This window comes from Lepidochelys kempii, chromosome 1, assembly GCF_965140285.1.
Source record: "Lepidochelys kempii isolate rLepKem1 chromosome 1, rLepKem1.hap1, whole genome shotgun sequence".
Classification (NCBI taxonomy): domain Eukaryota; kingdom Metazoa; phylum Chordata; order Testudines; family Cheloniidae; genus Lepidochelys; species Lepidochelys kempii.
The window spans coordinates 279,198,508-279,217,543 of record NC_136380.1 but is presented as its reverse complement, the minus strand read 5'-3'; the positions used below and the strand labels follow the sequence as shown (position 1 = coordinate 279,217,543).

General features: G+C 42.7%; 1 protein-coding gene across 6 annotated transcripts in view; it reads right to left on the bottom strand.

The window, feature by feature from the left end:
• PPFIA2 (PPFI scaffold protein A2) overlaps nucleotides 1–19,036 on the bottom strand; it is a 619,889-nt gene that overhangs the window by 151,872 nt on the left and 448,981 nt on the right. For all 6 annotated transcript variants that reach the window (XM_073327625.1, XM_073327626.1, XM_073327628.1 and 3 more), the window contains one exon: nucleotides 13,650–13,766. In XM_073327625.1, the coding sequence (XP_073183726.1) occupies nucleotides 13,650–13,766 (117 nt within the window). The remainder of the gene's footprint in view (nucleotides 1–13,649; nucleotides 13,767–19,036) is intronic.

The following is a 19,036-nucleotide window of genomic DNA, read 5'->3' as shown; positions in this document are numbered from 1 at the left end:
AACGTGTTAAAGAAAGCTCTTGAATTTATTATATTAATCCAAAAAATTCCTTTTAATTTTATTTGATATACAAATACTGAGAGCATTGTTGGTCCACTCCTTGAGTTTGTTTTGGCAAAACATATTTTATTCCCACTGCTATGAAAGAACATGTTTTTTTTACTAGGATTAATATACTTGGAATAAGGTATAAGAGTCCATAAGCAGCTGGACAGTTTTCTCACTGATTTTGAAATGCAGATGTTATTTGCCGCTGATTAAACTGCTGAAATGTGGGGATGTCTGGCTAAAGGGAAAAATTCTACTCCTCAACTTAAATTAAATGTGAACACCAGATATAGTTTGAGTAAGCACTTGTCCATAGTTGTTCAGTGAATACAAAAAATATCTACAGCACTGATTTGCTCTGAAAAAGTTGGCATACTGTTTATCTCAGGTGAATAGGGCTTGTCTACATAAAGAAGTTATAGCGCTTTAACTATACCACTGTAGTAATAGTTGTACAAGTCCCTAGCGTGCATTAAGCTACACTGGTATAACTGTGATTATACTAGAATAGCTTGTTTCCCTTCAGGAATCTTATGTTGGCACAATTTGTCACTCACTGGTGTGAATAAACCATCCCACTGAGCGACATAAGTTACGCCGACATAAGCACTTGTGTGCACAACGCTATGTCAGCGGGAGAACTTTTTCCACTGATATCACTTCTGCCATTCGCGAAGGTGGTTTCATTATGCCAACGAGAGAGTTCTCTCCCATCGGCATAGAGTGTCTTCACCAGACATGCTGCAGCGGCACCTTGCCCTTATAGTAGACATGCCCTTATAGAACAGGCCTGCTGGTTAGAAGGCTGTGGATACATACTAATGTATGAAATGGTAATATTTAGCTCACTGGCACTGATGTTCAAGTTTCATATTGCATTAGTGCTCAGAAGTGGACAAGACCTCAAGCAATAAAGTGTTAAAATAAAAGCAGTGCATCTTCTGGGAACAAAGGCCCTGATTCAGCATAGTACTTAGCACATGATTAAGTTTCCACTAGTTTGACTCCCATTGACTTCAATGGCACTTAAATAAAACCTTAAAGTTAAGCAAAGGCAGCTCCCAGACTGCTGCACTGGGCAGCACAGTATGGGGAACAGGTGAGCAGCCCTCAGTTGTGAAATAACAGGTTAAAGACTATTTAGAAAAGCTGGACATGCACAAGTCCATGGGTCCAGATCTAATGTATCCAAGGATGCTGAGGGAGTTGGCTGATGTGATTTCAGAGCCATTGGCCATTATCTTTTGAAAATTCATGGCGACCAGGGGAGGTCCTGGATGACTGGAAAAAAGGCAAATATAGTGCCCATATTTTAAAAAGGGAAAATAGAGAACCCAGGGAACTACAGACCTGTCAGCCTCACTTCAGTCCCTGGCAAAATCATGGAGCAGGTCTTCAAGGAATCCATTTTGAAGCACTTGAAGGAGAGGAAGGTGATCAGGAACAGTCAACGTGGATTCACCAAGGGGGGAGGGATAGCTCAGCGGTTTGAGCATTGGCCTGCTAAACCCAGGGTTGTGAGTTCAATCCTTGAGGAGGCCATTTGGGGCAAAAATTGGGGATTGGTCCTGCTTTGAGCAGGGGGTCAGACGAGATGACCTCCTGAAGTCCCTTCCAACCCTGATATTCTAAGTCATTCCTGAACAACCTGATTGCCTTCTATGATGAGATAACTGGCTCTATTGATACGAGGAAAGTGGTGGATGTGATATATCTTGACTTTAGCAAAGATTCTGATATGGTCTCCCATGGTATTCTTGCCAGCAAATTAAAAAAGTGTGGATTGGATGAATGGACAATAAGGTGGATAGAAAGCTGGCTAGATTGTCGGGCTTAACGGGTAGTGAGCAATGGCTCATTGTCTAGTTGGCAGCCAATATCAAGCAGAGAGCCCCAGGAGTCGGTTCTGGGGCTGGTTTTGTTCAACAACTTTATCAATGCTCTGGATGATGGGATTAATTGCACCTCATCAAGTTTGCAGATGACACTAACCTGGGAGGGAGAGGTAGATATGATGGAGGGTAGGGATAGGGTCCACAGTGACCTAAACAAACTGGAGGATTGGGCCAAAAGAAATCTGATGAGGTTCAACAAGGACCATCTGATGAGGTTCTGCACTTAGGAAGGAAGAATCCCATGCACAGCTACAGGCTGGGGACCGACTTGTCTAAGCAGCAGTTCTGCACAAAAGGACCTGGGAATTACAGTGGATGAGAAGCTGGATATGAGTCATCAGCGTGCCCTTGTTGCCAAGAAGGCCAATGGCATAGTGAATTGGAATAACAGAGACTTGGTGGGATAACTCACGTGACTGGAGTACTGTCATGGATGGAAAAAAACTGTTCAGGAAGGACAGGCAGGGCAGAAAAGGTGGGGGAGTTGCATTGTATGTAAGGGAGCAGTATGACTTCTCAGAGCTCCGGTATGAAACTGCAGAAAAACCTGAGAGTCTCTGGATTAAGTTTAGAAGTGTGAGCAACAAGTGTGATGCTGTGGTGGGAGTCTGCTATAGACCACCAGACCAGGGGAATGAGGTGGACGAGGCTTTCTTCCAGCAACTGACAGAAGTTACCAGATCGCAGGCCCTGGTTCTCATGGGAGACTTCAATCACCCTGATATCTGCTGGGAGAGCAACACAGCGGTGCACAGACAATCCAGGAAGTTTTTGGAAAGTGTAGGGGACAATTTCCTGGTGCAAGTGCTGGAGGACCCAACTAGGGCAGAGCTCTTCTTGACCTGCTGCTCACAAACTGGGAAGAATTAGTAGGGGAAGCAAAAGTGGATGGGAACCTGGGAGGCAGTGACCATGAGATGGTCGAGTTCAGGATCTTGACACAGGGAAGAAAGGAGAGCAGCAGAATACGGACCCTGGACTTCAGAAAAGCAGACTTTGACAACCTCAGGGAACTGATGGGCAGGATCCCCTGGGAGAATAACACAAGGGGGGAAAGAGTCCAGGAGAGCTGGCTGTATTTTAAAGAATCCTTATTGAGGTTACAGGGACAAACCATCCCGATGTCTAGAAAGAATAGTAAATATGGCAGGCAACCAGCTTGGCTTAACAGTGAAATCCTTGCTGATCTTAAACACAAAAAAGAAGCTTATTAAGAAGTGGAAGATTGGACAAATGACCAGGGAACAGTATAAAAATATTGCTCGGGCATGCAGGAGTGAAATCAGGAAGGCCAAATCACACCTGGAGTTGCAGCTAGCAAGAGGTGTTAAGAGTAACAAGAAGGGTTTCTTCAGGTATGTTAGCAACAAGAAGAAAGTAAAGGAAAGTGTGGGCCCCTTACTGAATGTGGGAGGCAACCTAGTGACAGAGGATGTGGAAAAAGCTGAAGTACTCAATGCTTTTTTTGCCTCCGTCTTCAGAAACAAGGTCAGCTCCCAGAATACTGCACTGGGCAGCACAGCACGGGGAGGAGGTGACCAGCCCTCTGTGGAGAAAGAAGTGGTTCGGGATTATTTAGAAAAGCTGGACGACCACAGGTCCATGGGGCCGGACGCGCTGCATCCCGAGAGTGCTAAAGGAGTTGGCGGATGTGATTGCAGAGCCATTGGCCATTATCTTTGAAAACTCATGGCAATCGGGGGAGGTCCCAGACGACTGGAAAAAGGCTAATGCAGTGCCCATCTTTAAAAAAGGGAAGGAGAATCCTGGGAACTACAGGCCAGTCAGCCTCACCTCAGTCCCTGGAAAAATCATGGAGCAGGTCCTCAAGGAATCAATTCTGAAGCACTTAGAGGAGAGGAAAGTGATCAGGAACAGTCAGCATGGATTCACCAAGGGCAAGTCATGCCTGACTCATCTAATTGCCTTCTATGACGAGATAACTGGCTCTGTGGATGAGGGGAAAGCAGTGGACATGTTGTTCCTTGACTTTAGCAAAGCTTTTGACACGGTCTCCCACAGTATTAATGACAGCAAGTTAAAGAAGTATGGGCTGGATGAATGGGCTATAAGGTGAATAGAAAGCTGGCTACATTGTCGGGCTCAACGGGTAGTGATCAATGGCTCCATGTCTAGTTGGCAGCCAGTATCAAGTGGAGTACCCCAGAGGTTAGTCCTTGGGCCGGTTTTGTTCAATATCTTCATTAAGATCCAGAGGATGGTGTGGATTGCACCCTCAGCAAGTTTGCAGATGACACTAAACTGGGAGGAGAGGTAGATAAGCTGGAGGGAGGGATAGGATACAGAGGGCCCTAGACAAATTAGAGGATTGGGCCAAAAAGAAATCTGATGAGGTTCAACAAGGACAAGTGTAGGGTCCTGCACTTAGGACAGAAGAATCCCATGTATTGCTACAGACTAGGGACCGAATGGCTAGGCAGCAGTTGTGCAGAAAACGACCTAGGGGTTACAGTGGACAAGAAGCTGGATATGAGTTAACAGTGTGCCCTTGTTGCCAAGAAGGCCAATGGCATTTGGGGATGTGTAAGTAGGGGCATTGCCAGCAGATCGAGGGACGTGATCGTTCCCCTCGATTCGCCATTGGTGAGGCTTCATCTGGAGTACTGTGTCCAGTTTTGGGCCCCACACTACAAGAAGGACGTGAAAAAACTCGAAAGCGTCCAGTGGAGGGCAACAAAAATTATTCGGGGCCTGGCATACATGAGTTATGAGGAGAGGCTGAGGGAACTGGGATTGTTTAGTCTGCGGAAGAGAAGAATGAGGGGGGATTTGACAGCTGCTTTCAACTACCTGAAAGGGGGTTCCAAAGAGGATGGCTCTAGACTGTTCTCAGTGGTAGCAGATGATAGAACGAGGAGTAATGGTCTCAAGTTGCAGTGGGGGAGGTTTAGGTTGGTTATTAGGAAAAACTTTTTCACTAGGAGGGTGGTGAAACACTGGAATGTGTTACCTAGGGAGGTGGTGGAATCTCCTTCCATAGAAGTTTTTAAGGTCAGACTTGACAAAGCCCTGACTGGGATGATTTAGTTGGGGATTGGTCCTGCTTTGAGCAGGGGGTTGGACTAGATGACCTCCTGAGGTCCCTTCCAACCCTGATATTCTATGATTCTATAGTGGACTGTATTAGTAGGAGCATTGCCAGCAGATTGAGGGAAGTGATTTATTCCCCTCTATTCGGCACTAGTGAGGCCACATCTGGAGTACTGCATCCACTTTTGGTCCCCCCACTACAGAAGAGATGTGGACAAATTGGAGAGAGTCCAGCAGAGGGCAACAAAAATGATTAGGGGGCTGGGGCACATGACATACGAGGAGAGGCTGAGGGAACTGTGGTTATTTAGTCTGCAAAAGAGAAGAGTGAGGGGGAATTTAGTAGCAGCCTTCAATTTCCTGAAGGGGGGTTCCAAAGAGGATGGAGCTAGGCTGTTCTCAGTGGTGGCAGATGACAGAACAAGAAGCAATGGTCTCAAGTTGCAGTGGGGGAGGTCTAGACTGGATATTAGGAAACACTATTTCACTCGGAGGGTGGTGAAGCACTGGAATGCATTACCTAGGGAGGTGGTGGAATCTCCATCTTTAGAGGTTTTTAAGGCCTGGCTTGACTAAGCCTTGGCTGGGATGATTTAGTTTGTGTTGGTCCTGCTTTGAGCAGGGTGTTGGACTAGATGACCTCCTGAGGTCACTTCCAACCCTAATATTCTATGATGCTATGATTCTACACCATGCTATAGTCGCAGGAACCGCTCTCCCACCACCATAGCTTCTGTCTCTCATTGAGGTGAACTAATTATGTTGCCAAGCACATGCTCCTCTATCAATGAAGCGCATCTTCACCATTTCAAAAAATGGTCTTCCTTTGTTAGTTCTGCAAGTTAGACATTGATCTGTTGTTGCACTTTGAAGTTTTCCAAAATCAGTTTGGGCTTAACACATATGAATTGCAGATCTAGTTGTCAGTAAATAGGACAGATAGAGTGTTTTATACTCTTGTAAAACTACTGTTACAGCCAGTTACTGTTACTCCACAGGTTGTTCTGCAGTTGAAAATCATGCACTATACCAAGGATCGGCAACCTTTGGCACGTGACCCGTCAGGGAAAGCTGCTGGCAGGCCGGGATGGTTTGTTTATCTGCAGCATCCTCTGGTTCGATCAATTGCAGCTCCCACTGGCCGTGGTTCACTGTTCCAGACCTATGGTGGCTGTGGGAAGCAGTGGCCAGCATATCCCTCAGCCCGCGCCACTTTCCGCAGCCCCCATTGTCCTGGAACGGTGAACCTCGGACAGTGGGAGTTGCGATCGGCCGAACCTGCGGACGCTGCAGGTAAACAAACTGGCCCGGCCCGCCAGCAGCTTTCCTGACAGGCCGCTTGCCAAAGGTTGCCGATCCCTGCACCATACTATACATGTTCCTATATTTGTAATCTGATTACACAAAATTCCAACTATATCTCTAAGTGTTTTTCCTTTGTTTTTATGTCAAGCAATCCAGTATTCATGTTAAGCTTCAAAATATTTATTTAATTGTTATTCTTGCCAACTGCTGTGGTGGCTGGATCTATGATAAAGGATAACTAAAATACTTCTAAGTCCCATTCTAAGGACCAACTGCTCTGAATAATTATAATTAGGGCTGTTGATAAATCACAGTTAACTCATGCGATTAACTCAAAAAAATTAGTCGTGATAAAAAATTAATTGCGATTAATCGCTCTGTTAAACAATAGAATCTCAATTGAAATTTTAAACATATTTTTAGATGTTTTTCTACATTTTCAAATATATTGACTTCAATTACAACACAGAATACCAAGTGTCCAGTGCTCACTTTATATTATTCTTTTTATTACAAATATTTACACTGTAAAAGCGATAAACAAAAGAAACATTATTTTTCAATTCACCTCATACAAGTACTGTAGTGAAATCTCTTTGTCGTGAAAGTGCAACTTACAAGTGTAGATTTTTTTTGTTACCTAACTGCATTCAATAATAAAACAACGTAAAACTTTAGCACCTACAAGTCCACTCAGTCCTACTTCTTGTTCGGCCAACTGCTAAGACAAACACATTTGTTTACATTTACTGGAGATAATGCTGCCTGCTTCTTATTTACAATGTCATCTGAAAGTGAGAACAGACGTTCCAGATGTCACTTTTGTAGCCTGCATTGCAAGGTATTTACGTGCCAGATATGGTAAATATTTGTATGCCCCTTCATGTTTCGGCCACCATTCCAGAGGTTCCATGCTGATGATGCGCATTAAAAAAAAATAATGCTTTAATTAAATTCGTGACTGAACTCCTCGGGGGGGGGGGGGGGGGGCGGAGGGAGAGAATTGTATGCTTCCTGCTCTATTTTACCCACATTCTGCCATATATTTCATGTTATAGCAGTTTCGGATGATGACCAAGCACGTTGTTCATCTTAAGAACACTTTCACTGCAGATTTAACAAAACGCAAAGAAGGTACCAATGTGAGATTTCTAAAGATAGATACAGCACTTGACATAAGGTTTAAGAATCTGAAGTGCCTTCCAAAACCTGAGAGGGATGAGGTGTGGAGCATGCTTTCAGGTGTCTTAAAAGAGCAACACTCCAATACGGAAACTACAGAACCTGAACCACCAAAAAAGAAAATCAACCTTCTGCTGGTGGCGTTTGACTCAGATGATGAAAATGAACATGAATTGGTCCGCAGTGTTTTGGATCATTATCAAGCAGAACCTATCATCATCATGGACACATATCCTCTGCAATGGTGGTTGAAGCATGAAGGGACAGATGAATCTTTAGCACATCTGGCACATAAATATCTTGCCAGTTCTCACTTTCAGGTGACATTGTAAACAAGAAGCAGGCAGCATTATCTCCTGCAAATGTAAACAAACTTGTTTGTCTAAGTGATTGGCTGAACATGAAGTAGGACTGAGTGGACTTGTAGGCTCTAAAGGTTTACATTGTTTTATTTTTGAATGCAGCGGTTTTTTGTACATAATTCTACATTTGTAAGTTCAACTTTCATGATAAAGAGATTGCACTACAGTACTTGTAATGGGGGAATTGAAAAATACTATTTCTTTTGTTTTTTTACAGTGTAAATATTTCTAATAAAAATAAATCTAAAGTACTTTTTGTATTTTGTGTTATAACTGAAATCAATATATTTGAAAATGTAGAAAATATCCAAAAATATTTAAATAAATGTATTCTATTATTGTTTAACAGTGCAATTAACAGCCCTATTTATAATACCCATTGCCTACAAAACTTGAAAATCATAGTTTGGCTATTTATTGAGTAGGAGTATATAGATTTATAGACTTTCAGGCCAGAAGTGACCATAATGATCATCTAGTCTGACCTCATACATAACACAAGCCAAAGAATCTCATGCACTTTGCATCAAGCCTGTTATTTTTGCTTGAGCTATTATATATCTTTTAGAAAAATATCCAATCTTGCTTTAAAAATGTCAAGTGATGGAGAATTCAGCATATCTTTGGGTAAGTTGCTCCAGAGGTTAATTGCCCTCACTGTTAAAATATGTTTCTAGTCTGAATATGTCTAGCTTGAGCTACCAACCAGTGGATCTAGTTATGTCTTTTTCTATTAGATTAAAGAGTCATCTACTATCAGAAATCTATTTCCCAAATAGGTACCTGTAGACTGTAATTGGATAAACCTAAACCTTCTTCTGGATAAACTAAATAGACTGAGCTTCTTAAGGCTCTCAGTATAAGGCTTTTTTTCCAGACCTCAAATCATTCTTGTAGGTCTTTTCTGAATCCTTTCCAATATTTCAACATCCTTTTTTAAAGTGTGGACATGAGAACTGGACATAGTATTCCAGTTGTGATCTCACTAAGGCCTGGTCCACACTACACAGTTAGGGTGACACAAGGCAGCTTACATTGACCTAGCTGTGGATGCGTCTACACTTAAATTTAACTCCCACCTATGTAATGGCCCAGCTACACTGACTTAATAACACCACCTCCCCAAGAAGTATAGAGTCAAGGTTGATGTAGTTAGATCGATGTAGTCCATCAGCATAGATGGTACGTTACTCATATTGACTGTGGCTGGCCTCCAGGAATTGTCCCACAATGTCCCATAGGGACTGCTCTGGTCACTGTTGTGAACTCCACTGCCTAGAGGCCAGGTGTACAGGAAGCCTCCCCTCCCCTTTAAAGCACTGCACATTTTTGAAATTCCTTTTCCTGGTTGCCGGCTTGGCAAGCACACCTAGCAGCTCTACACTGTTGTGTGCAATTGCTCAGCGGACCATGCTAACTACACACTGCAGAGGCGCTCCAGCCTGGAGTACATAGGAGGTGTTGGATCTCCTGGGAGTGTGGGGAGAAGAGGCTGTGTAGACCCAGCTGTAGAAACATTGACATCTACTAGCAGATTGCTCAGGAGAAGGGCTACAAGAGGCATCAGCAGCGTGCCGTGTGAAAGCCCAGAAGCTGTGGCAGGTGGACCAGAAGGCAATGGAGGCCAACAATCGATCTTGTGTGGAGCTGCAGACCTCCTGCTTTTACAAAAAGTGGCATGCCATCCTTGCCAGAGATTCCCCCACAACCTCAAGAGTGAATAGAGGAGCCCAAGTCACAGGCTCCCAACATGAACAGTGAGGAGGAGGAGGTGGACGAGGAAGACGAGGAGGAGTATAGAGACAGGTGACTGGGGGATCCAGCTGCTTAGCAAGCCAGGATATGTTTGACTTTAGCGCAGTCCAGCCAGTCCTGACAGTTGAGCACAGGTGAGCCTGATGCATGGGAAGGAACCTCTGGTAAGTATACAGTCAATAATGATGTACCAACAATACCAAAACAGGCTTACGACAAACTCTGCCTCCCACCCTCCTCCTGTGCAATATCCTATGCACCGCACCGGCTGTACTTTCAAAAAAGCAGAGGAACTATTCATCTGTTTTTCATTTAAACAAAAATATTTCCTCATAACCATAGCTTTTAGGTAGATAATCTTATATAGTGTGCACAAACTGCAAAATCTTATACCTTGTTCTTTGTAAATGGATAGACTAGAATGGTCTTCAGTTTGCATAATTGATATGGACGAGGATCAGAGGAGGATAAATATCTTTTAGAGGAGTACTAGGATGTCCCTCAGAAATTATTTTGAAAATTAATAATGCTTGGTGCAAAGGAAAAAAATGTACTCTTCACAACTGTGTTTACGAGGCCCAGAATGTGTGTTCTCAGGCATAGATTGCGTAGAGGGGTGAACTCCACCAGAAGCAGAGAACTCAAATCACCACAAACTTCCCTTCAATTTAGCGATAGAATTATCAAGGACAGGTTCCCAGGGGCACTACTGGTGTTACTGAGGAATGATGAATCATAGAATATCAGGGTTGGAAGGGACCCCAGAAGGTCATCTAGTCCAACCCCCTGCTCGAAGCAGGACCAATTCCCAGTTAAATCATCCCAGCCAGGGCTTTGTCAAGCCTGACCTTAAAAACCTCTAAGGAAGGAGATTCTACCACCTCCCTAGGTAACGCATTCCAGTGTTTCACCACCCTCTTAGTGAAAAAGTTTTTCCTAATATCCAATCTAAACCTCCCCCACTGCAACTTGAGACCATTACTCCTCACTCTGTCATCTGCTACCATTGAGAACAGTCTAGAGCCATCCTCTTTGGAACCCCCTTTCAGGTAGTTGAAAGCAGCTATCAAATCCCCCCTCATTCTTCTCTTCTGCAGGCTAAACAATCCCAGCTCCCTCAGCCTCTCCTCATAACTCATGTGTTCCAGTCGCCTAATCATTTTTGTTGCCCTTCGCTGGACTCTCTCCAATTTATCCACATCCTTCTTGAAGTGTGGGGCCCAAAACTTCACACAGTACTCCACATGAGGCCTCACCAATGTCAAATAGAGGGGAACGATCACGTCCCTCGATCTGCTCGCTATGCCCCTACTTATACATCCCAAAATGCCATTGGCCTTCTTGGCAACAAGGGCACACTGCTGACTCATATCCAGCTTCTCGTCCACTGTCACCCCTAGGTCCTTTTCCGCAGAACTGCTGCCTAGCCATTCAGTCCCTAGTCTGTAGCTGTGCATTGGGTTCTTCCGTCATAAGTGCAGGACCCTGCACTTATCCTTATTGAACCTCATCAGATTTCTTTTGGCCCAATCCTCCAATTTGTCTAGGTCCTTCTGTATCCTATCCCTCCCCTCCAGCGTATATACCACTCCTCCCAGTTTAGTATCATCCGCAAATTTGCTGAGAGTGCAATCCACACCATCCTCCAGATCATTTATGAAGATATTGAACAAAACCGGCCCCAGGACCGACCCTTGGGGCACTCCACTTGATACCGGCTGCCAACTAGACATGGACCCATTGATCACTACCCGTTGAGCCCGACAATCTAGCCAGCTTTCTACCCACCTTATAGTGCATTCATCCAGCCCATACTTCCTTAACTTGCTGACAAGAATACTGTGGGAGACCGTGTCAAAAGCTTTGCTAAAGTCTAGAAACAATACATCCACTGCTTTCCCTTCATCCACAGAACCAGTAATCTCATCATAAAAGGCGATTAGATTAGTCAGGCATGACCTTCCCTTGGTGAATTCATGCTGGCTGTTCCTGATCACTTTCCTCTCATGCAAGTGCTTCAGTATTGATTCTTTGAGGACCTGCTCCATGATTTTTCCAGGGACTGAGGTGAGGCTGACTGGCCTGTAGTTCCCAGGATCCTCCTTCTTCCCTTTTTTAAAGATTGGCACTACATTAGCCTTTTTCCAGTCATCCGGGACTTCCCCGGTTCGCCACGAGTTTTCAAAGATAATGGCCAATGGCTCTGCAATCACAGCCGCCAATTCCTTCAGCACTCTCGGATGCAACTCGTCCGGCCCCATGGACTTGTGCACGTCCAGCTTTTCTAAATAGTCCCTAACCACCTCTATCTCCACAGAGGGCTGGCCATCTCTTCCCCATTTTGTGATGCCCAGCGCAGCAGTCTGGGAGCTGACCTTGTTAGTGAAAACAGAGGCAAAAAAAGCATTGAGTACATTAGCTTTTTCCACATCCTCTGTCACTAGGTTGCCTCCCTCATTCAGTAAGGGGCCCACACATTCCTTGGCTTTCTTCTTGTTGCCAACATACCTGAAGAAACCCTTCTTGTTACTCTTAACATCTCTGGCTAGCTGCAGCTCCAGGTGCGATTTGGCCCTCCTGATATCATTCCTACATGCCCGAGCAATATTTTTATACTCTTCCCTGGTCATAAGTCCAACCTTCCACTTCTTGTAAGCTTCTTTTTTATGTTTAAGATCCGCTAGGATTTCACCATTAAGCCAGGCTGGTCGCCTGCCATATTTACTATTCTTTCGACTCATTGGGATGGTTTGTCCCTATTATGATTATGATAGTTTCATAATCCTACAGAAATCTGCTGGTAACTCAACTAGGCATTACAACTTAGAGGGTGAGATCCTCTCATGTAATTATAATTACGAAACAATAATGAATAATTGGAATCATAATGGACTATAGTATGTGTTTATCAGAAACTATTATGTGAGATTGTATTTCACGGTCTACAAAGGAATTACAGTTGCTGTGGGAACTGTCATAGGGCTTTGAGGACTCAACTCAGCCAGTCATTAAATAGTGAATTCAAATATGCCTTAAGACTGCAGTCCTTATATTGACAAGCAGCCTCTAATTTTTCTAAGACCAATACTTGCAACCACAATTAGGTGTCTAGACGTCTAAGTCCTGTGGACAATCACAAAAATGGAGATTTGATGAGTTCCTTTTAAATATCAATCTCTATATAATAAACAGAATTTTGAGAAGACTTCACTGAGCATCAGAGAGAGGCAAGCACCGGTGGCCTGAGCAAAGGACTGAGAACGTAAGATCTAAACTGGCTTTCATATAAGCCACCTGTGAGGCATTGGGCAAAACACTCACTTTAACTGCACCAATTTCTCCATCTGAGACATGAGGACAGTAATGCATACCTACTGACTTCCCATGCATGTCATGGGAATTAATTTACTGTTTATAAAGCATTTTGAACATGTAAAACATGAGACAGTGCTAAGCACTACTGGTATTATTTAGTAGTTTTTTGGGGTGATAGTGTGCATCATTTGAAAGTAATAAGGGAAGGTTTGAAAGTGGAAAGTAAGGCAAGCATTCCAACAGAAAGTCTGAAGTAGGAGAAGATCCGCACACATTTTACACATTTCTTCCTATTAGCTGCAGGAAAAAATGAGATTCTGGAACAGAGCAATGGGTCTATTGATTTACTAGTTCATAGATCTACTGGTTCTCCCAGAGACCCATTTAATGATTTTAATGGAGTCTTCTGCAATTTCCAGTAGAGAGTGATTCATGGTGTACTTTACCATCATTGTCCTTCCCCGAGTTTCCACTTATAGGGAAAAACTTTAATTTCCAGATAGGACTACATAAAAGTCACACTGGAGGAGGCCCAAGTGTTCTGTTCATGTTCTGGGATGTGCCAGCCTTCTCTGGCATCTGGTGGGGACTTTCTACAGCTATGGTCCAACAACCTGGGTTTGCTTGATGGACCAGAACTGGGCCCAGTATCTGAATCTGATTATTATGTTAGTTTTAGTTTCAATATTTCTCTTTACCTTGACTTACTGGGGAAAAAAAAACTATTGTTTTATACCTTTTCATGAACCTTTTGCCCTGGCTCCATTCCTTCAATATGTTCTGATTCAGCAGGCCCTTCTCCAGATGCCATTTTCCTTTGAATGTGTGCATTTTGTTCACGTAAAGCTACAATCTGCGAATGAGAAGAGAAATAAATGGTTAACGTCATAGAAATCACTAAGCAGGTTAGCATGAAATGTATTAAGGTCTTGATCCAATCCTTGCAGACACAAGGAGCCATCTACTTGGCTTCAACTGTGGATTTGGGGCATACATTTGTAAGGGATTTATAAAAATACTAACATCATTAATAAATCATAAAAATTATTAGGGCACAAACTTATAAAAATGATGTTTAAATAATATTGAACATATGACATAAATCAATAAATAGTAACAAATGCAATTTTAAGGCTTGCTCACTCATATTTAACCTCACCTAGTGATGGGGCATTTTTCATTTATAATTGGTTAGAAATCTGAAAGATCTAATAGGTCACTGAGTTCACTTCCCTACATGGACAGGATACAATCCTTCGTAAAGGAATCAACAAATATAAAGCTGACACTACAGGAAAACCTGGCCAAAAGGCCAAGAAGAAACAAGCCATTATGTAAAATAAAGTGTCCGTTCTAAGTGTGAATTTCATAACATTCAGCCTTTATGACATATATTTGTAAAGTGTAGTTTATGATGAGAAAATCAACTATGCAAAAAATGGCAACATCTTACTCAACAAATATGCATCCTGTTTGAATTCATTACTTTCCTAGTTAAATTACATTTGCTTGTCTTTTAATTGTTTTTATTTTTAGCCTATTTCAACTCTTGTTAGGACTAAAAGGCAAACGCAGTTTTTTGAGAGGAAGCTGGATTCCCTTCTGGCTTGCATATGGTCATCAGAATTGTTAATTAAGTTCCACTTACAGAATCTTTGTTACTGAAGATAATCATAGAATCATAGAAATGTAGGACATGAAGCAAGACTGACTTTTCAGGTGTTTTTCTAATCATTTATTAAAAACAATGGGGATTCCACAGCCTCCCTTGGAAGCCCATTCCGGTACTTAACTATCCTGAAAGCTTGAAAGATTTCCCTAATATCTAACCTAAATCTCCCTGGCTGCAGATTAAGCTCATTACTTCTTGCCTACTTTCAGCAGACATGGAAAACAATAAATACAGTCCTCTTTAAAACAGCCTCTAGTGGGGCCCCACTCCCACAGAACAGGGGTTAAAAGCTGCCCTGGAGAGGGCTGTGGCTGGGAAATGGAGTGAGAACAGCTGTGGGAAGCTATGGGGAAGCAGCCACAGCTGTGGCCCTTATAAGAGCCAATTAGGGCCCAGCTGGCCCTTATAAGAGGGCTGTGGGCCAGAAGCTGAGGAGTCCCACTCTAGGCCTGGAGTGGGAATGGCTAGCTGTCTGGGAACAGGGTGCCTGAGTAGAGCAGCGCTGGGGAAGGGCAAAGGGAGCTGGGAAGCTCCAGCCTGATAAGCCCCCAGGTTGCAGGCCTTGGTGAAGGCCTGCAGAGGGGCAGCCTGGGGATAAGCAAAGACAGCAGGTCCTTCCCCCTTGCCTGTGATGAGTGGCCATTACACTGCAGTCTTCCCCAGTGAACAGGGGCTAGCTGATGACTGGCAATAGCCACTGAGGCAAGGTGGGTCTAGAGGGTTGGGGGTTCCCTGGGAGTGGAGACCCAGAGTGGGGGTCCTGCTGGGGCAGAACCCAGAGAAAAAGGCACCACGGTCTGGGAGGGACAGTGGCAGGTGAGACACTGGCGTATAGATGGTGTTCCAGTGCGGGTGAAGAGCTAATTCCCCGGATGGCCAGCAGGAGGTGCGCACCAGTGAGTCTTGCCCCACTAGACAACCCTTCTCATATCTGAACACTGTTATCATTTTCCCCTTCAGTCTTCTTTTCTCAAGATTAAACATGCCTGATATTTTTAATCTTTCCTCAGAGGTCAGGTTTTCTAAACCTTTTATCATTTTTGTTGCTATCTCTGGATTCTCTCTAGTTTGTTCACATCTTTCTTAAAGTGTGGTGCCCAAAACTGGACACAATACTTCAGCTGAAGCTCACCAGTGCAGAGCAGATCAGAAAAATTACTTCTTAGGTCTTAAATATGACAAGCCTATTAATATATCCCAGAATATTTGCTTTTTTTTTTTTTTTTTGCAACTCCATCACATTGTTGGCTTATATTCAATTTGTGATGAACTATAACTCTGGATTTTTATTTTTCCTTCTTAAGTACTTTTCACTTGTCTTTATTGAATTTTCATTCCCTTCATTCATTTCATGATGCACAGGATGGAAAGAGCCCAGTTTGATTTTGTACAGGAGATATGACACAGATATGCCTTGAATGATTAATAAATAATGATTCCTTCTGGCCCTCAAAAATAAGGAAAGCCCTTCATCTCTGTTTAGCCCAAAATAGGATCCACCTAAGAAGACAATAAGAAAATGGCTCACATCATGTGAGACACTTTGTCTATGGGCTCATAGATCAACCAAGGTTAGGCATTCCCTTCCAACTATAGAAACGAAAATGGCTAAATAAGGGTATTGTTAATTATCTCTCAAAATATACTTATGGATAAAATCTGTTTCTCCTACTCAAGCTAGCTAAAAAGAACTTTAGCTTACCAAGCAAGAGTCATACTCTGCTTTCCTATCCAAAGCGGCCCATTGCACGATAAGTGGATCAGGAAAAGAAATGGGTGGGAAAGCTGCACATTAAAAAAAAACTAGCAATGTGGCTTTAATATTGAAGGTCAAATTGGGCAAACAGTTACCCCAAGAAATGCAAGACACATGATTTTACCCCCACTTAAAAACCACACATTGTTTCCTTGTCAATCAATTATACCATGAATAATTTGTCTTTCAACCCAGATTAGAATCTGAACATTTGTTTGCCTTATGAGTCAGATCTGTATACTTCTATATGTGGAAAATGTCTCTTGTTCTACTATAAATCCTAAATAATATGACATGCTTATGTATAATCAAGGACTATGTACTATGTCTTCCAAATTTAGAAGATTATAAGGATTTTTTTGGATTTCATTGTAAATAATTGCTGTATTCTAGAAGTAATAGGAATTGTCTGGCACAAGGAAGGAGAAATGTTAAAAGATATAAACCAGGGTATAACTTTAGGATATTAAGAGCAATTGCTTAAAAGGGGAGGGGGATTCCAACTGATAGTAGGGGCAAATAATGAAATACAATCTTCGAAAAGAAATTTAAAAAACCTCCAAAAAGAAAAGCATTAAGGAAATTTGTTATGTCATCGCCATCTACTGGATACCAGTGGAAGCAGCAGAGAAACAAAAAACTGAAATTTGAGCACCCACTTGGCACATGTCCAATAGGAATCAGAGGGTGACTCCCTCTAATGAGTACTAGCACTGAAGTCACCATGTGCTCAAGTTCCTTGAGTGAACCCAACACAAGAAGCTGAAAAATACTAAGTGCGACCAAAGCCTGGACTAGCCATGTGGAAAGGACTTTCCCCATCCCAGAGTAAGTGATAAGAAGTGGTGAGATTTCATTTAAAAGATTCAGGGGGTAGCCGTATTAGTCTGTATCCACAAAAACAACAAGAAAAGGAGTACTAGTGGCACCTTAGACTAACCAATTTATTTGAGCTCAAATAAATAGTCTCTAAGGTGCCACTAGTACTCCTTTCCTTTTTTGCGAATACAGACTAACACGGCTATTACTCTGAAAAAAAACAACAAGGAGTCTGGTGGCACCTTAAAGACTAACAGATTTATTTGGGCATAAGCTTTCATGGGTAAAAACTCCACTTCTTCAGATTGTATTTCCCCATCTATTCTTTAATATAAATAACTGTAGGTTATCTTGATGAATCTACACTGTCCAGTGACAGGTTTCAGAGTGGTAGCCGTGTTAGTCTGTATCAGCAAAAAAAAAAAAAAAGAGGAGGAGGCGTACTTGTGGAACCTTAGAGACTAACAAATTTATTTGGGTGTTTTTGTTGTGTGGTGTGTGGTTGCCCATCTACACAAGAGATCCACTTCCTGGACACTACAGTACTAATGAGCGATGGTCACATAAACACCACCCTATACCGGAAATCTACTGACCGCTATACTTGCCTACATGCCTCCAGCTTTCATCCAGACCACATCACACAATCCATTGTCTACAGCCAAGCTCTAAGATACAACCGCATTTGCTCCAATCCCTCAGACAGAGACAAACACCTATAAGATCTCTATCAAGCTTTCTTAAAACTACAATACCCACCTGCTGAAGTGAAGAAACAGATTGACAGAGCCAGAATAATACCCAGAAGTCATCTACTCCAGGACAGGCCTAACAAAAAGTAACAGAACGCCAACAGCCGTCACCTTCAGTCCCCAACTAAAACCTCTCCAGCGCATCAAGGATCTACAACCTATCCTGAAGGACGATCCCTCACTCTCACAGATCTTGGGAGACAGGCCAGTCCTTGCTTACAGACAGCTCCCCAACCTGAAGCAAATACTCACCAGCAACCACACAACAAAACCACTAACCAGGAACCTATCCTTGCAACAAAGCCCATTGCCAACTGTGTCCATGTATCTATTCAGGGGACACCATCATAGGGCCTAATCACATCAGCCACACTATCAGAGGCTCGTTCATCTGCACATCTACCAATGTGATATATGCCATCATGTGCCAGCAATACCCATCTGCCATGTACATTGGCCAAACTGGACAGTCTCTACATAAAAGAATAAATGGACACAAATCAGAGGTCAAGAATTATAACATTCAAAAACCAGTTGGAGAACACTTCAATCTCTTTGATCACTCGATTACAGACCTAAAAGTGGCAATATTACAACAAAAAGACTTCAAAAACAGACTTCAACGAGAGACTGCTGAATTGGAATTAATTTGCAAACTGGACACCATTAATTTAGGCTTGAATAAAGATTGGGAGTGGATGGGTCATTACATAAAGTAAAAACTACTTCCCCAAGCTAATTTTTCCCCTACTGTTACTCACACCTTCTTGTCAACTGTTGGAAATGGGCCATCCTGATTATCACTATAAAAGTGTTTTTTCTCCTGCTGATAATAGCCCAACTTAATAGATTAGTCTCCTTATAGTTGGTATGGCAACACCCATTTTTTTCATGTTCTCTGTGTGTATATATATATCTTCCTACTGTATTTTCCACTGCATGCATCCGCTGAAGTGGGTTTTAGCCCATGAAAGCTTATGCCCAAATAAATTAGTCTCTAAGGTGCCACAAGTACTCCTTGTCCTCTTTACCATCCAGTGAGACCTCCAATAATCATATGTTAGATTTTAACTCCTTCATAAGTCCAAGCAAATTGGCCTAAGAGAGATTGAAAAGAATTGTTT